This window comes from Poecile atricapillus, chromosome 17 (assembly GCF_030490865.1).
Source record: "Poecile atricapillus isolate bPoeAtr1 chromosome 17, bPoeAtr1.hap1, whole genome shotgun sequence".
In the NCBI taxonomy this organism is placed as follows: Eukaryota; Metazoa; Chordata; class Aves; order Passeriformes; family Paridae; genus Poecile; species Poecile atricapillus.
Window position 1 is genome coordinate 813,875 of NC_081265.1, and position 20,625 is coordinate 834,499.

The 20,625-nt window shown below is 53.3% G+C and overlaps 1 protein-coding gene across 2 annotated transcripts in view; it reads left to right on the forward strand.

Annotated features, from left to right (window-relative positions):
* The window catches only part of RNF213 (ring finger protein 213), a 44,361-nt gene extending 24,190 nt beyond the window's left edge, over positions 1-20,171 (forward strand). For both annotated transcript variants that reach the window (XM_058852354.1, XM_058852355.1), the window contains exons 28-66: positions 41-177; positions 458-553; positions 950-1,068; positions 1,165-1,287; positions 1,859-1,935; positions 2,690-2,837; positions 3,139-3,274; positions 3,693-3,881; positions 4,352-4,491; positions 4,909-5,063; positions 5,391-5,603; positions 5,985-6,166; positions 6,829-6,949; positions 7,047-7,147; positions 7,396-7,575; positions 7,912-8,075; positions 8,162-8,273; positions 8,935-9,049; positions 9,909-10,119; positions 10,771-10,961; positions 11,216-11,344; positions 11,537-11,647; positions 11,877-12,119; positions 12,623-12,704; positions 13,254-13,288; positions 13,601-13,695; positions 14,016-14,175; positions 14,476-14,656; positions 15,335-15,429; positions 15,717-15,968; positions 16,172-16,304; positions 16,907-16,990; positions 17,246-17,426; positions 17,521-17,722; positions 17,808-17,885; positions 18,168-18,365; positions 18,623-18,712; positions 18,975-19,153; positions 19,694-20,171. In XM_058852354.1, the coding sequence (XP_058708337.1) occupies positions 41-177; positions 458-553; positions 950-1,068; positions 1,165-1,287; positions 1,859-1,935; positions 2,690-2,837; positions 3,139-3,274; positions 3,693-3,881; positions 4,352-4,491; positions 4,909-5,063; positions 5,391-5,603; positions 5,985-6,166; positions 6,829-6,949; positions 7,047-7,147; positions 7,396-7,575; positions 7,912-8,075; positions 8,162-8,273; positions 8,935-9,049; positions 9,909-10,119; positions 10,771-10,961; positions 11,216-11,344; positions 11,537-11,647; positions 11,877-12,119; positions 12,623-12,704; positions 13,254-13,288; positions 13,601-13,695; positions 14,016-14,175; positions 14,476-14,656; positions 15,335-15,429; positions 15,717-15,968; positions 16,172-16,304; positions 16,907-16,990; positions 17,246-17,426; positions 17,521-17,722; positions 17,808-17,885; positions 18,168-18,365; positions 18,623-18,712; positions 18,975-19,153; positions 19,694-19,847 (5,592 nt within the window). In that variant the 3' untranslated portion in view covers positions 19,848-20,171. The remainder of the gene's footprint in view (positions 1-40; positions 178-457; positions 554-949; positions 1,069-1,164; positions 1,288-1,858; positions 1,936-2,689; positions 2,838-3,138; positions 3,275-3,692; positions 3,882-4,351; positions 4,492-4,908; positions 5,064-5,390; positions 5,604-5,984; positions 6,167-6,828; positions 6,950-7,046; positions 7,148-7,395; positions 7,576-7,911; positions 8,076-8,161; positions 8,274-8,934; positions 9,050-9,908; positions 10,120-10,770; positions 10,962-11,215; positions 11,345-11,536; positions 11,648-11,876; positions 12,120-12,622; positions 12,705-13,253; positions 13,289-13,600; positions 13,696-14,015; positions 14,176-14,475; positions 14,657-15,334; positions 15,430-15,716; positions 15,969-16,171; positions 16,305-16,906; positions 16,991-17,245; positions 17,427-17,520; positions 17,723-17,807; positions 17,886-18,167; positions 18,366-18,622; positions 18,713-18,974; positions 19,154-19,693) is intronic.
* Positions 20,172-20,625: the final 454 nt, after the last annotated feature.

Consider the following 20,625-nt stretch of genomic DNA (forward strand, 5'->3'; position numbering starts at 1 on the left):
TGGCTGGGGCTGTGCCCCATCGCTGCCCCTTTCTGCCCAGGTCACCACCTTCTCACGGCTGCTCACCAGTGCTGACGCTGCCTGCCTGGAGAGGGAGGTGCAGGGCAGGGCCCAAAGGCTCCAGATCCTGTTCCTGCAGCAGTTTGACACCGAGTATTCCTTCCTGAAGGGCATCCGGTGAGTCTGGGCCGGGGTTTTCCTGCCTGGAATAGACTGTCAGCTGTGTGGAAGTGCGTGGGCAGAGCAGTTGGAGTGGCACATATGGAAAAGAGAGGCTGTGCTGGCAGTGGGCTGGCTCGGGACAAACCTTATCAGCTCCATCACATGAGATGGGCTTTGGTGTTTTTCTCTCTCCTCCTGCAGCAGCCACAGCCAATGTGGAGCCACCGGTTCTGTGGCCTTTAATGTTTGATCTTTACATTTCGTGACTTCTGTTAAATCTCTCTTTGCTCTTCAGCGATTTCCTGGATGCTACTTCAGGAAATAAAGTCCTCATTATTCAGACAGACTTCGAAGATGGATCTCAGGATGCCCAGCTCATCGCCTCAGCCAAGTGAGTTGGGCATGGAGGGGTTCAGTTCTGCCAGGCCACTCCTCACTGTTTGGTTATTGGTGCTGTTTGGGGATCTCCCACATCCTTTATTCTGTAGCAGAAAGAATCTAAATGCACTAATTGTATTTCAAATAGTCCATAACCCAAGTCAGAATAAGCTTAGATGGGTCACATGAGCAGATAATCCCCTCTGAAGTGCAACTTGTGGCCACTGGCTGCAGAAATCCTGAAGAGCTGAGGGTCTGGGATAATTCAGGGCACAGCTGGAGGTGGCAGCTCAGCACCACAGCTGGGAGGGAGGAGTGGGAGTCACCTGTGTCTGTTCTGGGAGAGGAAATGTGTCCTGGCCAGGAACCTCTGGCTGCCTTTGCCAGCAGCCTTTGCTCTGTGCTGCAGGTACACTGTTGTCAATGAGATCAACAAGGTGGACCTGGGGGAGGTCTCTGTCTTCGTTTACTTCATCATGAAGCTTTCCCGGCTGGAAGGGGGAACATCCTACGTGGGCTTCCATGGAGGTGGGTGTGCCCATCTGTCCCTCCTCGCTCTTCAGCTGCCTTCAGACAATCGTTTCTCTTGCTCACTGAATGATTCCTGCTGTTCTCTGCCTGTAGGGCTGTGGCAGTCGGTGCACATAGACGACCTCCGCAGATCCAAGGACATGATCTCTGACCTGACAGCCCTGCAGAACCTCACCATCAGCCAGGTGTTCTCTGAGGACCCAGGGGAAGCCAGAGGTGAGCTGTGTGCTGGGGAAAGGGGGAGCTGTGCTCCCAGACTTGGTACTGCAGGAACTGATGCCTGGCATAGCGGATCTGATGACTTTCCCTGCTCAGCACCTGGTTTTGGGGGGCTCACCACATGGCTCCCAACTTTTAGGTCATCAAGCAAGTTAATCTGGTATTTTTCCCTTTTTTTTTGACAAAACTGTGGCATTTGCACTGCTCAGGAGCCTGAGTGCTCTGGCCCAGCACAGGAGGCAGCAGAGGCTGCATGGCAAAGACCCCTGACAATGATCTTCCTTCCCCTCAGCTTTTTCAGTCTCTCTTTCCTTTCACCACACTGCCTGACAGGAGTCAGGGAGAGCTTAAGGCATTAGCTCAGTGTCACACTTCTTCCAGCTCTTGCTGCACAGCCTGAGCAGCTGTGGCTGTTTGAGAGGTGAATCTCAGCTACTCATGCAGGTGCTAATGGATCTCTGACAGATGTTCTGCTGCTCTGGGATGCAGTTGCTAAAATAAACTCTCATCTGACTGATGCAGGAGTGTGCTGCTGCTTTCTAATAAAAATTCTACACCTTTGCTGCAGCTCTGCCTGCCAATGGAGAAGCACAGCAGGAAGAGGTGGAGGCTGGAACACCAGTGCCAGGAGCAGAGCACTATCAGGTCAGTTCAGAATACATTTATTTGCCTCTCAGCTGTCACTGTGGCTCTCTGCTCTGCCATCCAGAGGTGCAACCCACCTTTTGTGTCCCCCTTCACCTGAAACCTATCAGCAATATTTGCATTGTGAATGTTGCTGATCAGACACAAGTCCCCCCTCCCCACTGCCCAGTCAAAATCAGCATCACTAAAGAAATAAACCATTCTGAGGACTCTGTAATTCCTTAGTCATTTTGTTCTGAGTCTTAAAAATTGGCTTTAAGAGTTCCTGTTGCCTTTCTGTGCCTGGAGGTGGGAGCTGTGGTCCTGAGGCTCAGTCCAGCTGTGTGCTCTGAGCTGTGTGCTGGAGCTGGCTGAGGACTTGGCTGTGCTGCAGCCGTGTTCACGCTGCCCTGTGTGCCCCTGACAGCCTCAGCTGGACATGCCCAGCACCAGGGACAGGTAGCATTTCCCAGGAAGGGCAGATTTTCCCTGGTCACGTTGATTATTTTCACTTCTTTCCTCAAACTGCTGAATCTTGGCCCTGCAGGAGTCTTAACTCAGCACAAATTCTGTGTCACGGGCCTGTTTGAAAGGGCCATGGAAATTGCATCATTCTTGACAGCAAAAGAGCTGAGAACTGCAGCGTGAGATGAGGGGAGCTGGGAGCAGGGATGCCAGGGAACAGGCACCTTGAGGGAGCACTGTAAACCTTTTCAGGGTGTGTGCTGAGGACAGGAGGGTCACTCGAGGGGCATGACCGTGTTTTCCTGGGCAGGGTGAGATCCTGGACACCACGGTGCTGCTGAGGACCTGTGTGCAGAGCGCTGTGGGGATGCTGCGGGACCAGAACGAAGACCTGAGTCGAAGCAGGAGGAGAATTGAGATCCTGCTTGGCCTCTTCTCCAAAGAGGATGAGCTGAAAGGTGTGTGCTGCAGAGAGTGTCCCTGGCCATCTGGGGACCACCAAAACATGTCAGTCAGGTCACTGGGGATCCAAAGGTCCTTGCTGTGGTGCAGGTAAGGGGGAATGTCCCAAGAATGTGTGTCCATGCTCCCGTGTGCTGGTGGATGTAAGGCTTTTCTGCTCTTCATGTGGTGGCTTTTTCTCTGGCTGCTTTTTTCCCCACTTGGCCAATTATTGAAACAACTGTCAAATGCTGTTCTCAGTGGGATATTTGGGTCCAATAATAGAAGAAAAAACACAAGTTCCCTGTTGTTTTGTAGCCTCTTTCCTGAAGATAACCAAGGCTCGTCTCTCCAGCCTGTTGAAGAAGCAAGAAGAAAATTCCCTTCACCCCAAAAACTGGGTGCTTCGGGAGGCTTCCAACCTCAGTGCTCTGCAGGAAGCAGGTACCTTCAGGTGAGGACAGCAGCACTGCCCTGTCACCTGCAGCCTTCCAGGAAGAGTCTGGAAGTGGCACCTGTGCAGCAGAGACAGCAGCTTTGTGTAATCTGAACATCTGCAGTGTCAGGCTCCAGTCTGCGCTGGAAACTCTCTGAAGGCAATTTTAGCCTCTCCTGGGGAAGGGTGAATTAGAGCTGAAGGGGCTGTACTGGGACAGGAGTGCACAAGTGCTTGAGTGGAACAGTGGGATTCCAGGCGAGCCAGGAGTGAGAGAAGTGCAGGGCTTTCTTGTTGGTGGCATTTTTTCCCATAAAGGCAGCATTAGGATTCTGTCACGTGCAAATGTCAGCAGTTTTTCAGGATGGGCACCTCCTGTTTTGCTGATGTTGTTGCTCACATCCCCTCTGGATTTCTGCATCCCTTTCTCCCAAAGGCACACCCTGTGGAAGCGAGTCCAGAAGGTGGTCACTCCCTTCCTGGCTCTCCTGATCGCTGTCATAGACAGGAATGGCAATCTGGAGCTGCTGGCCAGGCCAGGAGAAAAGTGGGTGACAAACCTGTGGATGTTCATCTTCAGTGACACCAAATTCCTGAATGTCCTTCCCGGAGTGGGGAAGAACAGGTGAGCCCTGGGGGATGAGCAGGAGGGCTGGGCTGGGCTGGGCTGGGCTGGGCTGGGCTGGGCTGGGCTGGGCTGGGCTGGACTGGGCTGGGCTGGGCTGGGCTGGGCTGGGCTGGGCTGGGCTGGGCTGGCAGCACTGGGAGCAGTCCAGCACTGGCTCTAATCCTCCACGGGAGCAGCAGGGCACTGCTCACAGTTCAGTCTGTTCTTCCTGCCTGGCCCTGAGTGCTCCTGGGCTTTGCTCCCTGGCCCTTGGCATGCTCCCCCTCCTCAGCCAGCCCCTGCAGCCGTGCCCAGGGAATGCTGCCTGAGGAAGGGCCAGCTGGCAGGGTGAGCCATGTCAGAGTCCTGCACTTCCCTCCCCTCCTCTCTCCCCTCCTAGGGTTGCTTTCTGCAGCTTCTCACCTCTGTTGTCTGCACTGAGCTTCCCAGACAAAAGCCTGCTGCATTAATGACCTTTTCACCCCCAGCCCTCAGCCAGAGATAATCCTGGTGCAGAACAACATGATGGTATCTGCTGATGCTGGGAATAAGATGCCCTTCAGCTGGAGGATAAAGGAGTACCTGGAAGAGATGTGGTTGGAGGCTCAGTACATCCAAAACACTGAAGGTGAGAGCCTGGCTCCAGCACCTCCATCCACTGCCCTGTGAGCTCTGGTTTGTCACTGCTGTGCCCCTCCTGGCACTGGAGTCACCCTCAGTCCCTCTGTGCTCCTGGGAACCAGCAGAGTTCTGTGCAGGCAGCTTTTCTCTGTGCTTCTCACCATTCATCTTCCTCACCTATTCTGTGCCCTTGCATTCAAAATGCTGTGGAGCAGCCAAGAGTTAATGACAAGGTGAGATTCCAGAAATAGGACACGGGTGCTGGGCTGACAAGGCCTGGCCTGAGTCCCTCCTCAGTGCCCTGGATGAGGGGAGTGCTGGATGCATCAGTGATTAATGAGGTGTCAGTGTCTCTAGGATAGATGCTGTGTCAAAGCCAGCTTCCTCCCAGTATCCAGCTTTTCTCTGCATCCTCATTTTCCAGGCCATGCTGAGAAGTTTGTGGAATACTTCCAGAAAACTGCCCTGGGAAAATTCATCTCTGCTCTGACTGAGGGAGAAAGGCAGATGCTCTTCCAGTGCTACATCACAGACTTCATTGTCTTGACCATCGGTGTGTCCTCCCAGGAGGAGCTGCAGGTCAGGGGCTGGAGCAGGGGCTGGAAACCCTTTGGATGGGGAGGAGAGCATGATGCCTGGGAGTGTGTCCTTCTGAGTCAGCCCTGCCTTGGGGAAAATGCTCCTCTGAGACAGCCCAACAGCAGGGGAACCCAGAGCAGAGCCCTGCACACTGAGTGGCTGCTGGGGTTACTCAGAGCAGCAGCACCTGTGTAAACTGACACATTAAAGGCTGTCTTTGTAGGGAGGCGATTCTCATCTTTCAAAGAATTTTGCCAGGATTTCCAGTACAAAATGAATTCTAAAAGTAGTTTCTCCCCTTTGTTTTTGTGTTTCCCACCCCTGCAGTGTCTGCGTGCGGCGTTCGTGTCCTGCGTTGAGGAGTGGGTGGCAGAGTCCCCCTGGAGAGAGGAGCTGGTGCCCTCCCTGCCCTGGGCCCACCTGGCACACAACCAGTTCAAGAGCCGCCTGCAGAACTTCTCCAGGATCCTGGCTGTGTTCCCCCGTGTGTCTGGCTGCCTCCTGAGCCAGCCAGCCTGCAGAGTTCCACGCCCAGAGATGGTAGAGTCACTCCCAGGCGTTCTGTGCTCCTCAGCCCTGGCAGGGAGCTCTGCCTGCACTGGATTAGCTGCTCCTCAGTCTCCTCTGCATTTCAGCAGCAGCAGAGGGGGAAGCACAGGCTCAGGTTCCTCAGAACTGGGAATGATCTGCTGTGTTGTTATTGCTACAAGCAGGTTTTAAAATAGATTGCCCTGCTTTTGCATTAGTTAATAGGACGTGCTAACGAGCCAAGCCACAAACATGAGAACTGCAGAGCTTTAGAGAATCGAGGAGGAGATGATTCAGTAGAACACGTGCTGTAGCGAGCCAGACTGAGAGCCCACGGTCTGTAAATAATTCTGAAATGCCACATTGTGTTCCCTTGGTCCTGTGTGTGTGCAGGTTCTGGACGTGCTGGCTGCAATGGGGTGTGCTGAGGAGCTGGAGAACCAGGTGCAGACAGCCCCCCCTGAGCTGTGGCTGCAGAGAGTGAAGAACCTCCACATGCCCATTGAATTCCTGTGCAAAGAGGAGGGTGCCCAGCGCAGGGGGAGCCATTGCCATCAGCTGCTGAGGGAGCTCAAGTAAGTACTGAGCTCTGCTCACAGCCCTGCTCTTTGCCTGCCAGTTCACTGGGGCATTGGAGCAGCCTGAAGCTCTTGTGGTGCTGCTTTTCTCAGGCTTTGCAAACCTTTCCAGGTTCCTGCTGGGCTCAATTACATACCAAGCAGCAAGAACCACATTTTTTTTTTTTCCCTCATCCCCTGCAGATTCTCTAAATCTGGCAGTATCATCTGGTGCATTCCATCTGGGTTCAGGGGTTATTTAAAACTCTCCTCAGGTTCCTGTTAACCAGCAGTGTCTCCCCACTTCATCCTCTGTGCACAAGGACCCAAGAGATGGGGAATTTCACTGCATCTTGTGTTTTGGAAGAAAGCCCAGAGCGCTACCCCAGTTTCTCACAGACCTTGTTTCGTTATTTGAAGTGAAGAAAGTGTACCTAATTGCAATTGGTATTTTAAATGTTTTTGACATAGGAGTTAGAGGTGTGAGAAGGTGTGTGCAGTGGTGCTGGTCCTGCTGCAGTGCTGCCTCCAGGCCAGGCCCCTGGGTTAATGCCGGAATGTCACAAAAATCCCTTTGGGAAGGCGAAGGGTAAAGCAGAGAAGTGCAGGAATGCTGTGGAGGGAGCAGCAGCGAGGTGTGAGGCTGGCCTGCAGTGGTGGCAGCGTGCTCTCCTCCCCAGAGCCTGCTGGAGCCGCGTGTTCGCCATGGCGCTCTTTGTGGAACACGTCTTCCTCGGCATCCGCACCCTCATGCCAGAATTCGAGGGCTTGGTGAGGAAATACACTCTGCTTCTCGCCAAGGTGAGCCAAGCTGTGATTTCACCTCTTCCCTGATGGTGGGGATTCTGGTCTCAGGTGCTGTAGCTGAGTCTCTGGGCTTTGTCCTTTCCCCCTGCAGTGTTTCCAGCACGATTCAGACATGAAGTCCCATCCAACCTTTGTTGCAGTGATGACAGTGCTGTGCCAGTGCAAGAACGAGGTCAGCAGCAGGCTCTACAGGTACTGACACTGCACAGGGGCCAGCAGGGGCATTGCCTGCATTGCCAGCACACCCCTGGCAGTGCTGCCTGGGGTGCAGTGAGAGCCAGAGGAAGAGCAGTGACCCTGTTTGGTTCTGCATCCTGAGCAGTGAGCCAGCCTGTCCTGCACTGTCTGCTCCTGGTCTAGCTGCAGCTGAACATCTTGGTGGAGGCTTTTGGGGAGGCAGCACGGAAGCAGCTGTGTTCATTGCTGTTTCTGGATTCCAGGCATGGTCTGGAGCCGTGTCCCATCTGCCTGGGAGAGCCAAAGGACCCCATCTGCCTGCCCTGCAACCACGTGTTCTGCCACAAGTGCATCATCATGTGGCTGGTGCCAGCACAGATGCACTGTCCCTACTGCAGGGTTGCCACAGAGGATGTGGAGTTAGCTGTCTCTGAGGAGCTCAGGTACTCCAGCCACCCTCTCCAAGGTGGGAGCCTTGGGTGGGGAGGCTTTGTGAGGAAATCCTCAATCCGAGGTGGTCAACATGAGCAGGGTGAGGGGTGAACTCTGCTTCATCCCTCTGGAACTGAACAGCCTGTTCTGTTCTGTTATATCCAAAAAAAGGGGAAAGCTGCCTCGGCTCTGTAAAAACACTCAAATCATAGAATGGTTTGGGTTGGAAGGGACCTTAAGGATTATCTCATTGGGAAGCTGGAAAAGTATCTCCCTTTGGTGACTTTTTCCTGTGTGTGTGAGATTCCTCCGTGGTTTAAGAGGTTCTGTGTTTGTTCCCTTCCCAGGGCTGCCATAGCCAAGAACGCCCTGTTCCGGCAGAGGTGCAATAACTTCTTCATCGACGTGGTCACCAGCATGTGCTTCAAGGACAACGAGCCCCCTGAGCCACAGGTGATCCAGGCACTCCTGAATCTGCTCTTTGTTCACAGAAGCCCTGGGAAGGACTCAGGTGAGCTCCCTTCACCCTGGCACTCAGTCTTACAGAGCTGAGTGTGTCACCACCTTCTCTCACCTGCCAACCCTGTCCTTGCCCAGTGTCCACAGATCACCCTGCTGTCTACACCAAATTCCTGTCCCCGTTTAATGATGAGGTGGATGAAACTCCCATCATCCGCTCTGTGATGCTGAAGCTGCTCCTGAAGTACAGGTGAGCACATCCAGCTGAGGGAGGTTAGGCCAGGCTCAGCTCTGTTCCTCATCAAACCTCATTGCTCTCCTCACCTCCGTGAGTTTCACTGAACCTGAATCCCTTTGCATTAGCCGTGCAGCTGGGCTGGCTTGCATGGAGCTTGTGCTGCAGGGTGAGCAGCCTGTGCAAGGTTTACCTGGCTGTTCCTCACTAGCCCTGTGCTGAGGGTGGATGCCTGGCTGCTGCAAGGTGGATCAGTTGCTCTGATCTAGGTCAGCAAAGCAAAACTCCTCATTCACAGAGCTTTAATCAGGACTGATCTTATGTCTGCTCCACAGAGCTCCCCATTCCCACAGCCCTCACAGCCTCCCTTTGCAGGCAGGGCACAGAAGCCCCTTCTCAGGTGTGACCACCTCCTGAATCAGGTGCCACCACCTCCTGAATCAGGTGCCTTTTGCCCTGGAAGTGTTCATGGAGCACTGCTGGTGATCAGAGCCCGGCTCAGGCTGTGAAGCCAAACGTCACCTGCAAAAACCAGCACAAGAGCTTTCCCAGCTTGCAGCTGGATCCAGAGTGACCCCAGCTGTCACACAGCCAGCTCTGGGAGCTCTGCTCTGGAGCAGGAGCAGTCCTGTCAGTGTGGCAGCTGTGTGTGTAAGGGTGTCTCTCTCTCCTGTAGCTTCAATGAAGTGAAAGATGAAGTGCAGCGTTACCTGTCCCAGGTGGAGCACAACGAGCTCCTAGAGAAAAATGACAAAAAAGAGCTCTACCTGCTTTTTGTCAACTGCTTGGAGGTAAGAGCTGGGCCATCACACTGTTGCAGTTTCATGAGCAAAAAAAGTTAAGAACAGAAATCCTTCTGCAATTCTAGGTGTGTTTCTTGTGTATGTAACTGTTTTTTCCAACTAGAAAGCCCAAAAGGAGTTGATATCAAATCACCTGGTCAGAATTTGTTCTCAGGAATGAGCCTTGTTTTTCAAGGAAAGGCTTGTGTGTCTTTGCAGTATTACATAAATTCTTTCCCTTGGACAAATGCCTGAGTCTTAAAACTCAAACTCCAGCACAGGAGTGCAGTAGCCCAGTGCTGAACTGCCTCCTTGTCTCCACAGACACTTAAATTATTGTGCAGAACTTAAATTATTATACATTTTGGATTGCTCCCTTTCCTCTCCTTGCATGGCTTTCAGGGCTTTGGAAAACCTGAAACAAAAGAGACAGCAGGGGAGAGGTTTTATTCCTTACAGTTGTTTTTAAAAAAACAATTGTAGTTAAAATCACCCTTTGTGTTCTTGCTAAGGGACAGACAGGTAGAGCTTGGCCTCTTGGAACATGGAATGTGTGTTATTCACAGCCTGCTCCTGGCTCTTGCTCAGCTCCAAGCTTGGGGAATGTGGAACAGCTGGGGCCCATCCTGAAAATGGTGTTTGGTGACATGGCAGAGCTTTAGGATGAGGGGACACTGGCAGTGGGGTGGAGGGTCGGGGGTGGTTTGGAGGGTCAGGGATGGTTTTGGAGGGTCAGGGGTGGTTTTGGAGGGTCAGGGGTGGTTTTGGAGGGTCAGGGGTGGTTTGCTGTGCTCGTGGCAGGATGGGTGCCCTGGGGTGGCCGAGTGAGGTGGCTCTGCCACTCACCAGTGCTCCGGCCTCTCTCTAGGATTCCATGTGTGAAAAGTCAGAGGACAGCCTGGGATATGGGCATGGAAGCAGTCTGCCTGAGGACAGAGCCTTTCCAGAGAACTACCTGCCAGGCAGCAGCAGAGAGGCTCCCCAGGAATCCTCTGTGCAATACCTGCAGGCCGTGGCCAAGGTGCGCCTGTGGCTGAGCAGGGCTGCAGAGCTGATCTTCGACCTGCAGCAGCACACGAGTGAGTCTGATTGTCCTGCTGCCAGCTGGAAATGCTGGATGCAGAGCACAGCCAGCAGGGCAGCTGGGCTGGACACAGTCAGTGCCCTGTGCTCTGCTGGGACCTGTTGTGGTGCATGGCCAGGAACGAGAGCAGCAGTTCCCTTTTCCCTTGGGGGTGTCAGTCAGGGGCTGTCCCCTGTGCCAGTGTTAGAAGTGCTCTGTGACTGGAAGCCAGGCTGTGCTGGTGACCCCAGTGCAGTTACATGGCACTTACACCTGTGGAAGGAGATTTATTTTATCCTCCTGATGCTAACAGTGAGATTTATTTAGAGCCCACTAAATTGAACTTTAAAGCATAAATGCTGCTTCAGACCCAGGGCTGCTGTAAGGGTTATTGTTTTATATGAATGAGAGCTCTGCACAGCTAGAAGGGATTAAGAGTTTATATTGACGAGTTTATATCTTCCCTGTCAAAGAAATGAATCATTGTCTGGAATCTGGCTGAGGAAATGCTCCAGACAACACCTGAGGAAGGGAAGGATCTGAAGTTCTTCTGTGTAATTACACAGTACTAAAAAAGGGACTTGGTGCTACAGCTGGGGCAGACAGAGAAGTTTTACAAGGTGGGATGTACTTTTGCCTCTGTTTTAACCTCTTTTTTTCCCTCCAGAGCCAGAGCAGATGAAGGAGAAGCAGCATTACTTGAAGAATGTGGAGAAGTTCTGCAGCCTCTCTGGGAATGACTGGCACCGTGTGTACCTGGTCAGGAGGATTGCCAGCCAGCACGGGATGGAGTTTGCTCAGAAGTTGGTCACAGAGCCACGGTTCAGCTGGGTGTTCCCAGCAGAAATTCTGCAACAGGTAGAGAACAGGCATCTCCTGGTGATGGTTCTGGTCTCCTCTTTGTCTTCTCTTTGTGCTGCTTTGGGGTGTTCCTACTGCTGTGTGGCTCTTGGGGGACAGGCCAGAGTGGTGGGAGGTGTCTTGGGCTCTCTGGTGGATGGAGTCTCTCCTGGTGCTCTGGGGAGACTGAAATGCTTGGGAGGAAGAGGAGATGCTGGCTCCTGCAGCTGGGTTATTGTCCCCAGTGCTCTGCATGGCTGTTCCCTTGGCAGGTACAGCACAGCCAGGCCAACCACATCGACCGGTACCTGGTGTGTGGGGAGCGCTACCGGGCCCTGCGCGACGCCGTGGGACGAGCCATGATGGAGGGCACGGCCCAGGGGCTGCTCCAGGCCGAGGAGGTACAGCCCAGGGCTCCCTCCAGACCCCTCTGGATGGCTCCAGCTCCCTCCTGTCCCCGTGGGCAGTGTCTGTTCCCATGGAGGTCACTGGGGCTTGTGCTCTAGCACGTTTTCTTTGCTGTCCCACCTGCACATTGCTGTAGCTGGGGCAGCTCTGGCCTGTCCCCTGCCACATCCTTGGTTCTTCCCCAGGCCTCCAGCAGCACCCCAGCTCTGGAATCTGCCCACCTGCTCCTGGCCATCTTCCGAGAGGTCACTGCCCTGTACGGTGCCGGGGATCCCAGCCTTCATCCCAAGCCACAGGTAGGACACTCCCCTTTGGCAGCTCGTGACAAACCTTCGTGGGTGAGGATGAAGGGGATGTGCATTGGTGGTGGAGGAGCTTTTGCTCCTGTGTCCCTGCTGGGGTGATGGCCCGAGCTGAGCAGGCTGGGGAGGCTGGAGCAGGGTAACCCAGTGTGGGGAGCAGCTGCTCTTTGCTTGTGTGGGCAGTATCCTGATGGCTTGAGCTCTTTCAAATCTGTGCTTTCAGCAAACAGAGGCGATGACTGAGTTCATCCAGAGCTCCCAAGTGCTGAATTCCCTCGAGCTGAGACTCCTTGCAGTTGCCCTGGTGAGGAACTCCCTGCCTGGCCTGGCTGTGGAGGCGCAGGGCTGTGGGCAGCAGGGAGCCCTGCTGGAGGTGGCTGTGCACGTGGCTGCTGTGCTGCTGTGTGGCCACAGCCCTGTCCTGCAGCCCCTCAGGAACCTGGCCTTCCAGCCACACAGCATGCAGGTGAGGACACAGAGCTCTTCAGCACATCCCTGCTTCTGGCCTGTGCCTGCTGCATCCTCTGTTGGACCTTTCAATGCTCCAGCTCGCTGTTTGAGCTGTGAAACACTGAGGGGTGGTTATTTCAGTGCTGTTGGGGTTAATTAGCACACCAGGCTCTGGCCTGGCATCTTTTCAAGGCAACTTCATCCTGAGTAGTGTGAAGCAAATACCTTTGGTGGTATTTGGGTGAGCAGGGCTGAGAGCAGCTGCCTGCTCAGAGAGCACTGGCTCCTGGCTCAGGGGAGGGAGCTGCTGCTCACACACCGAGCAGTGCAGGATGTCTGCACTTAACAATACTGACGGTTCTAAGAGTGGATTTTCAAAAGTGAATTTGAAAATCTTTGTCACCTGCCTGACCTCTGCTCTCAGATGTCTCTTGTTCCCCAGTGTGAACAGTGAGTGACTGCTGCAGGACAGAGCTGATTCACAGATCCAGGTGTGACTTTTCCCCTTTCCCTCCCCAGCACTCCTTTCTGCCCACAATGCCCGAGGACATCATGGCTCAGGCGAGGAGCTGGGAGGAGCTGGGTGGTCTGCACTGGTATGGTGAGTGCTGCTGGCTGGCTGGGGAAGGAATTCCTTGGGTTTGGAGAATGGAACTGTTCCAAATGTGAGGACAAACACACTCCTCAGCAGTTATCTGTGGTAAATCCAGATTTGCAGTGACAGTGTGTGGGTGATGCACCAAAGCACATCCAGTGCTGTTTAGTCTGCAGCTGTTGGCAGAGCTTGAGGGGGCACAAAGGCAACACAAACAGGGTGTGAGAGGAGCACTCTGCCACCTTCCTGGCCAGCTCTGTCTCTGCTTCCCACAGCTGGACCTCCCTGCAGCTGGGAATGGGGGTGGGAGCATTCCTGCCCTCAGCAGCAGCATCTGTCAGGCTTTGATTCCTTGTTTCTTAAGGAGAAGCAGCACTGAAAAATTCCTTGGCTTCCTGTGTGGGCTGTCAGTCCTTTGGGCTTTGGGATAGTCAGGGCTTTTGATTAGATCTTGAAGCATATTTCTTGCTCCAGAATGATGGTCCCAAGGAAAGGGAATAACAGGGGCTGTATAAATCTGTCTTAGAATACTGTCCTGTTTGTTTCTCTTGACAGAATGTCCCAATGGCCACCTCTGCACTGTGGGAGAGGTAAGAATTTGGCACTGGTGGGTATTTAAGCCAACAAACTTTTCAACAATAAACTGTTTTATTTTGTTTACTGGTTTTAATGTTCTGATGCACAGAGTTCCACTTCTAAACTCGCTATTATCAATCATTCTGTCACTATAATGTAAAATATAGAATACCCTTAACATTTATACCATAGATTGGGAAACATCAGGCAGAGGCCCAGTTTGTAGCAGGGTTTGAATTAACCACTTACAGCTTGGATTTCTGTTTTATTCCCTTTCTCTGCTGGAGAAGCTGTTGGAATTCAGTGTTCTCCTGTTCTTTCCCCAGTGTGGGCTCCCCATGGAAATGAGCCGCTGTCCCGACTGCGGCGTCCCCATTGGAGGCATCGAGCACAAACCCCTGAAGGGCTTCCAGCTGTCCAGGTGTGCTTTGCTTCAATGCCTTGGCAGTGCTAAACCATGCAGGGTTTGCCTGTGCTGCCTTAGGGACACCAGCCACTTCATGCTGCTCTCTGGAAGGTGCAAGGAAGAGTAATCAGGCAGCAAAACCAAAGAAATTTGCTTTTCTGTGCACAAAACTGACTGGAAGCCTTCACTCCCCTGTGGCACTTTGAATTGGAGCTTTTATGGCATTCAAAGACATTATGGGTCAAAAAGGCATTGCTGGGTATCAGAGATGTCTTGTGTGGTTTTTGTCAAGGCAAAAAAAAAAACCAAACCACCATAAATGCACTTTCCTACAGGAATCATGAAGACAGAACTCAAACTGGCCACATTCTTGGAGATGTCCAGCACAGAAGAACCCTGGGAATGTCTGACCGGGGCGTGTCCCCCGTGGTCTTTGTGCTGCTCCGTTTGCTCACTCACGTCTCAATGCTGCTGGGAGCCTCCAGAGACCCTCAGGTATCTTCCAAAAACGCTTCCAAGGGGTCACACAAAATGTAGGGAAGCCTTTGTGTGCTGCTGGTCCTTTTCATCATATGCCAAGTGACCAGGGCAGTCTGTCAAGGTGTGAGACCCAAATTCCAGGAGGGGTTTTGGTTAATTCTGCACTTCATGCAGGCACATCCACCCAGCCCTGCCTTGCTGGGCCCAGGTGCAGGAATCCCACAGGTGGGGGTGCCTGGCAGACTGAGCTCTGTGTGCCTTATGCTTCCCTGGATGTTTTTGGCTGTGCTCAGCTCTTGCCTTTGTTGTCTTTAGTCCCTGGGAAGGATGATCAAGCCAGCAGTGGAGGATGTGGTGAGCTTTCTGCAGCAGCACGTTCAGGAGGACTTGGTACAGCTGACCAGGATTTTGGGGAAGAGTGTGGATGACACCATCAGCATTCTGCATCTCGTGCTCAGCAGCCTCCTGCAGGCCCCCCAGCAGCAGCCAGGCCAGTGTAAGAAAAGCCACCTGCCCTATCACACCTGGGGCTGTGTCTGAAGGGCTGTGCCCATGCACCCACTTTGCTGATAAACCCCTTCCAACAGCAGCAGCTGAGCTGGAGGAAAACAGAGAGTTTGAAGCTTGTTTCTAACTGTAGGGAGGGAAGAATTTTTGGCTGTTTGCTTCTTTCAGTCCAATACATGGGGTTTGGTGCAGTCAATAGCTCTGAAAATAAATTATTGACAAAAAAATGTCATGACAGATGGGCAGAGGTCACAGCCCCCGAGCAGGGCTGCTCTCCCAGCACAGCAGCTCGTGCTGTGTGCAATCCCTGTCCTGTGCTGTCAGTGACTCCCAGAAGTTCTCTGGGAGAAGAGGGATGGCACAGTGGGGTTCCTGGTGGGATCTGGAGTCACTGAGGCACAGAGGCATTTATGTGTAAACACCCCACGTTTGGAGTGTGGGACAGCACCAGTCAGTATTCCAAGCTTGTCACTGATGATGCTCTGACCCTGGACAATCTGTTCAGTGTTTCTGGGGCTATGAAGGAGTTGTATAAATGTTCCCATCATTCACATGTGAACTTCTAGGACCTGTGAATTCTACTCAGTGAACTTCTAGGACCTGTGAATCTGTGCTTTCTTTTCACTGAAATATTGCAGCTGTAAGAGGTGAAATATTCCTGTTGCAGGGCTGGTGCACTTTGATGATGTTCTCTCCACCAAGAAGAAGAGAAACAAATGGGAAGAAATTGTTGCAAACACAATTATTGTTCCTGAACTGAAGGTGAGAAATCTGCTGTACAGAGTCAGTAGCTGAGCAGTTCAAAACCCACTGGAGGTCTGATGTGCTGTAAATTCTGTGCTACACTTTTCACCTGGCTATTCCTAAAGCCAGCCCATCCATGGCACAGCTGCAGGTTAAGGATCAGCCACCTTTATTCTACCTGGGGACCTGGGAGTCTGAGACTGCAGTTGTTCTGGGATGAATTTCATAGCTGGAAAAGCAGAAATGGCTTAGCTCTGTGGAAGGTGTTTCACAATATCCAATCATTTATTATTTTCTTAATGCAGGATTTGGATAAAAAGCTGCTGAAGTTAAACCGACAGATACAAGAGGATGAGAGAATCTCTTCCAACCCCATAGTGAAAATGGTGTATGGGGACCCAGCTGCATTCCTGTCCCAGCTGCCAGGGGACAGCCACATCCACCACTCCAGGATGTGGAGCTGCCGCAGGAGGGTCTCAGTGGAGAACCTGGGCCACGTTGTGCAGCAGAAGAATGCCAAGGACACCGTCCCTCTCCTCTGCAAGTTCCTGCAGAAGGTGGGGCTGGCACAGGGATCAGAGCCTGGGATTGCCCAGGGCTGAACCACGTTGGGATTTTCTTTATTCTCAGTACTTGCTGTGATCTTGAGAATGAGCATGGAAGATATTGTTGTCTTTTAAGCATTTAAGAAGTAATTCCATAAAAGTGTTCCCAACTGTTTAAGCACAACCTTACCTACAGGCTCCCTTTCCTCTTCCAGGAAGCTGAGCTGAGGCTGGTGAAATTCCTGCCAGAGATTCTGGCTCTGCAGAGAGATTTGGTGAGGCAGTTCCAGAACACCACAGAGATCAAACACTGCTCCATCAGGGAATTCCTCAGGGAACCCCACTCAGGTGAGGAGACTCTGCCAAAATTGTAATTAATGAAACAGAAAGTGCTGGATTGTCCAGTTGAAAGTGGAGGGGAAAATTCACCTTTTCCTATTAACTCTCACCCAAATTAACTGGAGACCTGGATAGGGTTGGAAAAGTTACCAGATGACTTGAAGGGAATTAAGCACAGAAGATTTTTTTTTATGAGGGGTGGGAGCTCTGTGCAGTGCAGCAGTGCTTCTGTTGGCATTTTAAGCTCAGCCCTAGAGCAGGGCTTGCCTGAAGAATGGAATAAACGTCCCTCCCTTCCTTTCATGAAGTTTGTGGCAACTCCTTCAATTGCATTTAAGTACAATTACTGATGTTTTTAAGTACTTATGGAAAAGTACATAAAGGTCATGGAGACCAAGGTGGCCAAGACCATCTTTGTGGCCCGGGCCAGGAGCAGACAATAATGGAAAAATAACAAACTGAGCAAGTGATACCTTCAGAAAGGTGTTTGGTGTCTGTTTAGTCTCTTGAGCAGCTGCCTGGAGTTCAGTGCTGTGCCCTGAAGATCCCTGTGTTGGAGAGTTTGACCAGGAAAAGGTGTTTCATGGATTTATCTTTCTGTTGTTTCTCAGATGTGATGAGGGACCTGTTAGAGAGGAGAGTGAATGTGTTTCTGTCTGTCTGGAACAAGCTGAGAAGCTCCCTGGACACCAATGGTGAGCAGCTTCTTTCCCAGCCCTGCTCCTCGAGGTTCCTCCCATCAGTGATGCTGAGGCATATCCTCAGAACTGAGCTTGGCCGTTGAAGTTTAAGAATCTAGGTCCAAGGGGAAGAATTTGTTTCCCTGTTGGAGCGTTCTCACCTGAACTTGTTTCCTTTTTCACCAGACCTTGTTCCCTTGTCCTCAGGCTCGGTAACTCCTGCCCTGGGCCAGCTCTGGGCCTCCTCAAACAGCCCTGTCTGTATTTCAGGGGAAATTAAGCTGCCTAAAGGCTACTGTGAGGCGGAGCTGAGCCTGGACAGCAGGCTGGAGGTGCTGCTGCCACGGCGCCAGGGGCTGGGGCTGTGCTCCACGGCTCTGGCCAGTTACCTCATCGGGCTGCACAACGACTTCGTGCACTCCGTCAACAGGCACATCAAGGAGGATGACAGGTGTGCTGCTCTTCTGCTCCTGGGGCTCTGCTGCATCTCCTGCTCCCTCCCTGTCAGCTCTCCCCGCTCCACAGAGGCCCTCTGCTCCCCGCAGGTACCTGATCAGCCCCTCGGAAGTGGCCGACCTGCACCTGATCAGTTACGAGGTGGAGAAGGACCTGATCCCTCTGATCCTGTCCAACTGCCAGTACAGCATGGAGAAGGGAGGGGAGACCTTGCAGGACTTTGATCTGGAGAGGATCCAGCAGCAAGTGGTCAGCAAGTTCCTGCAGGGGAAGCCGCTCATCAGGCTGACGGTAGGAGGGGCAGGGGCTGTGCAGCCAGGAGGGCACTGGGAGCAGCATTCCAGAACTTCACATCCCTGCCTTTCTCTCCTGCCAGGGAATCCCCACCCTGGTGTACAGACATGACAGGAACTACGAGCAGCTGTTCAGTGATGTCAGGAATAAGCTGGAGCAGGTGGGTTTCTGCACTGCAGGAAGCAGGGCAAGCGTGAAATCCCTGCTTTTCCAAGGGTTTGCTGTCCATCCAAAGGCTCACCTGCTGATTTCTCAGCATGCCTTGGGTACGTGCAATCTGGCCTTGTGCTGTCAGTCAGGATTTGCAAAGAAAAGGGAGATAGTTCAGCATTTCAGTTTCCTAAATCTGGGCCTCTCTTGTCTTTCTTCCGTGACTTGAGCAATTTGAACAGAAAAAGGAATGGCTCTAAAATAATGTGAACTGTGACTTTGTGGTTTTCAGAGTGCTCTGCCCAGTTCTGTGATGAACATGATCAGTGGGGAGCTGCAGTCCTACAGTGATGTGTGTGATGCTCTGTCCCTCACCGAGATCACCCTGGGCTTCCTGGCCATGGCTGGTGAGAGCGCTGAGATGCTGCTGACTGAGTACATCGAGCAAGTTCTGCAGATGGGGGATCAGACAAACCCTCACGTGCTGCAGGTCAGTCCTGAGGGCAAAGCTCAGATTCTTACAGGATAAAGTCTGCCCTGCTTCGTGCTAAGCCCAGCCTGTGTGGCAGAGCCCTCTCACTTTCCCACTGCCTGTGGTGATGTCAGAAGCTGGATTACTGCGGGCAGATGGGCTCCACCCAGGCAAAGGGGCTGGATGAGCTCCGTGCTGAGCTCTCTCTGGGCAGGGCAGGCTGGGGATGGGCTCCAAGGACATCCCTCACATCCACAGCTGTCCTTCTCTTCCAGGCCCTCAGACGGTGCCAGCTCAGACACAGCATTGCCCTGTGGCAGCTCCTGTGTGCCCACAAATCGGAGCAGCTGCTGCGCCTCGGCAGGGTATGGAACCCCAGCACCTCTGCCCTGCCCTGCTCTCCTCTGCCCTGCCCTGATCTTCTCTGCTCTGCTCTGCCCTGCTCTGCCCTGCCCTGCTCTGCTCTGCCCTGCTCTGCCCTGCTCTGCCCTGCTCTGCCCTGCTCTCCTCTGCTCTGCTCTGCCCTGATCTTCTCTGCTCTCCTCTGCCCTGCTCTGCCCTACCCTGCTCTGCCTGCAGCTGCTCAAATGTGTCATTGGGTTCCTTGTCCCCTTGCTGCATTTTTAGGATCCTTTTGCAGATGTCAGTGCAGACTATAAAGAAGAGCTCACCCCAGAGCTTGCCAAGCTCCTGCACACCTTCCTGGTCCACTCCAGGCTGGAAACCTTCCTGCAGGAGCTCCATGAAATGATCATCCTGAAGCTGAGGCGTGTCCAAGCCGTGGAGGAGTTCAGACCCAAGTGGAGGTAGGAGTTACGCACCCAAAGCCACCACAGTTGTTAACTCAAGTTTCTCTGCCTCTGAGCATGCACACAATGGGAACAGCTCCTTTGGCTCGTGCCTGTCCTGAGGGCCACGGCCCAGCCTGCAGCATCAGGAATAATATCCACACTCATTCCTGGCAGCTGTCACTTCCACCTCACACAGGCACTCTGGGGGACACTGCTGGAACACACCAGGAGCTGTTTCCAGGGCACAAACACAAGCACTTCCGCAGGCACTCGGATAAAATAATAAAACAGAATCACAAAATCATTAAGGTTGGAAAAAATCCTCCCTGATCATCAAGCCCAGCCTTCAGGGCTGGACACACTCAGCTGTGCAGAGGCACAGCTCATCCCCAGAGCTGGGCTCTGTGGCTCCAGCTGGCTGTTTGAACCCTCCTCACTGCACACACACCTGTTCAATTGTGGATATCACCTTTGGGTGCTGCAGTGCACTCCTCTTGTGGCACTTGTGCTTTGCTGGGGCCCAGTTGTTAATGCTGTTCTGCTCTTGTCTTCCAGCCTGAAGGAATCACTCTTGCCTTACCTTTATGCCAAAGACTCAGAATTAGCTCTGGAGCTGGAGGACACATTCCCAGATGGGATTCTTCTGTCTCATGCCACTGGGACCTGGAAAGCAGCTGCTCTCTTCAAGCGGGAGCACAGGGAGAGTTAGGGCAGGACCCTGCCGGGGAATGCCACAACGGCTTCCAGAACTTTGGGCATTTTGTTTGGGGCTTGTTGCTTGTTCTTTGGGTTTGGGGTTGTTGTTTTGACCCGTGTTGTGAAGAGGAGAGGGGGCCGTGGAGCAGGACGGTGAAACAGACCCAACAACTCCGTGTGAACCCTGCATCCTCACAGCCCCAGAGCCACTGGAGGAACATGAAGGACTTTTTTTACAAACCGTGGTGCTGGGGCAGGGCTGTTTCGGGCAGCCTTTCTGTGGGCACGGGGCTGTTTCGGGCAGCCTTTCTGTGGGCACGGGGCTGTTTCGGGCAGCCTTTCTGCCAGCCCAGGGCTGTTTCGGGCAGCCTTTCTGCCAGGACAGGGCTGTTTCGGGCAGCCTTTCTGCCGGCCCAGGGCTGTTTCGGGCAGCCTTTCTGTGGGCACGGGGCTGTTTCGGGCAGCCTTTCTGCCAGCCCGGAGCTGTTTCGGGCAGCCTTTCTGCCGGCCCGGGGCTGTTTCGGGCAGCCTTTCTGCCGGCCCAGGGCTGTTTCGGGCAGCCTTTCTGCCGGCCCAGGGCTGTTTCGGGCAGCCTTTCTGCCGGCCCAGGGCTGTTTCGGGCAGCCTTTCTGCCAGGACAGGACTGTTTTGGGCAGCCTTTCTGCCAGCCCAGGGCTGTTTTGGGCAGCCTTTCTGTGGGCACGGGGCTGGCAGCACCGGCTCCGGCCCGGCACCTCCCGCTCGGCGGCCCCGGGAGCAGCGAGCCCCGGCGGCCGGGGCTCCTTCCCTGC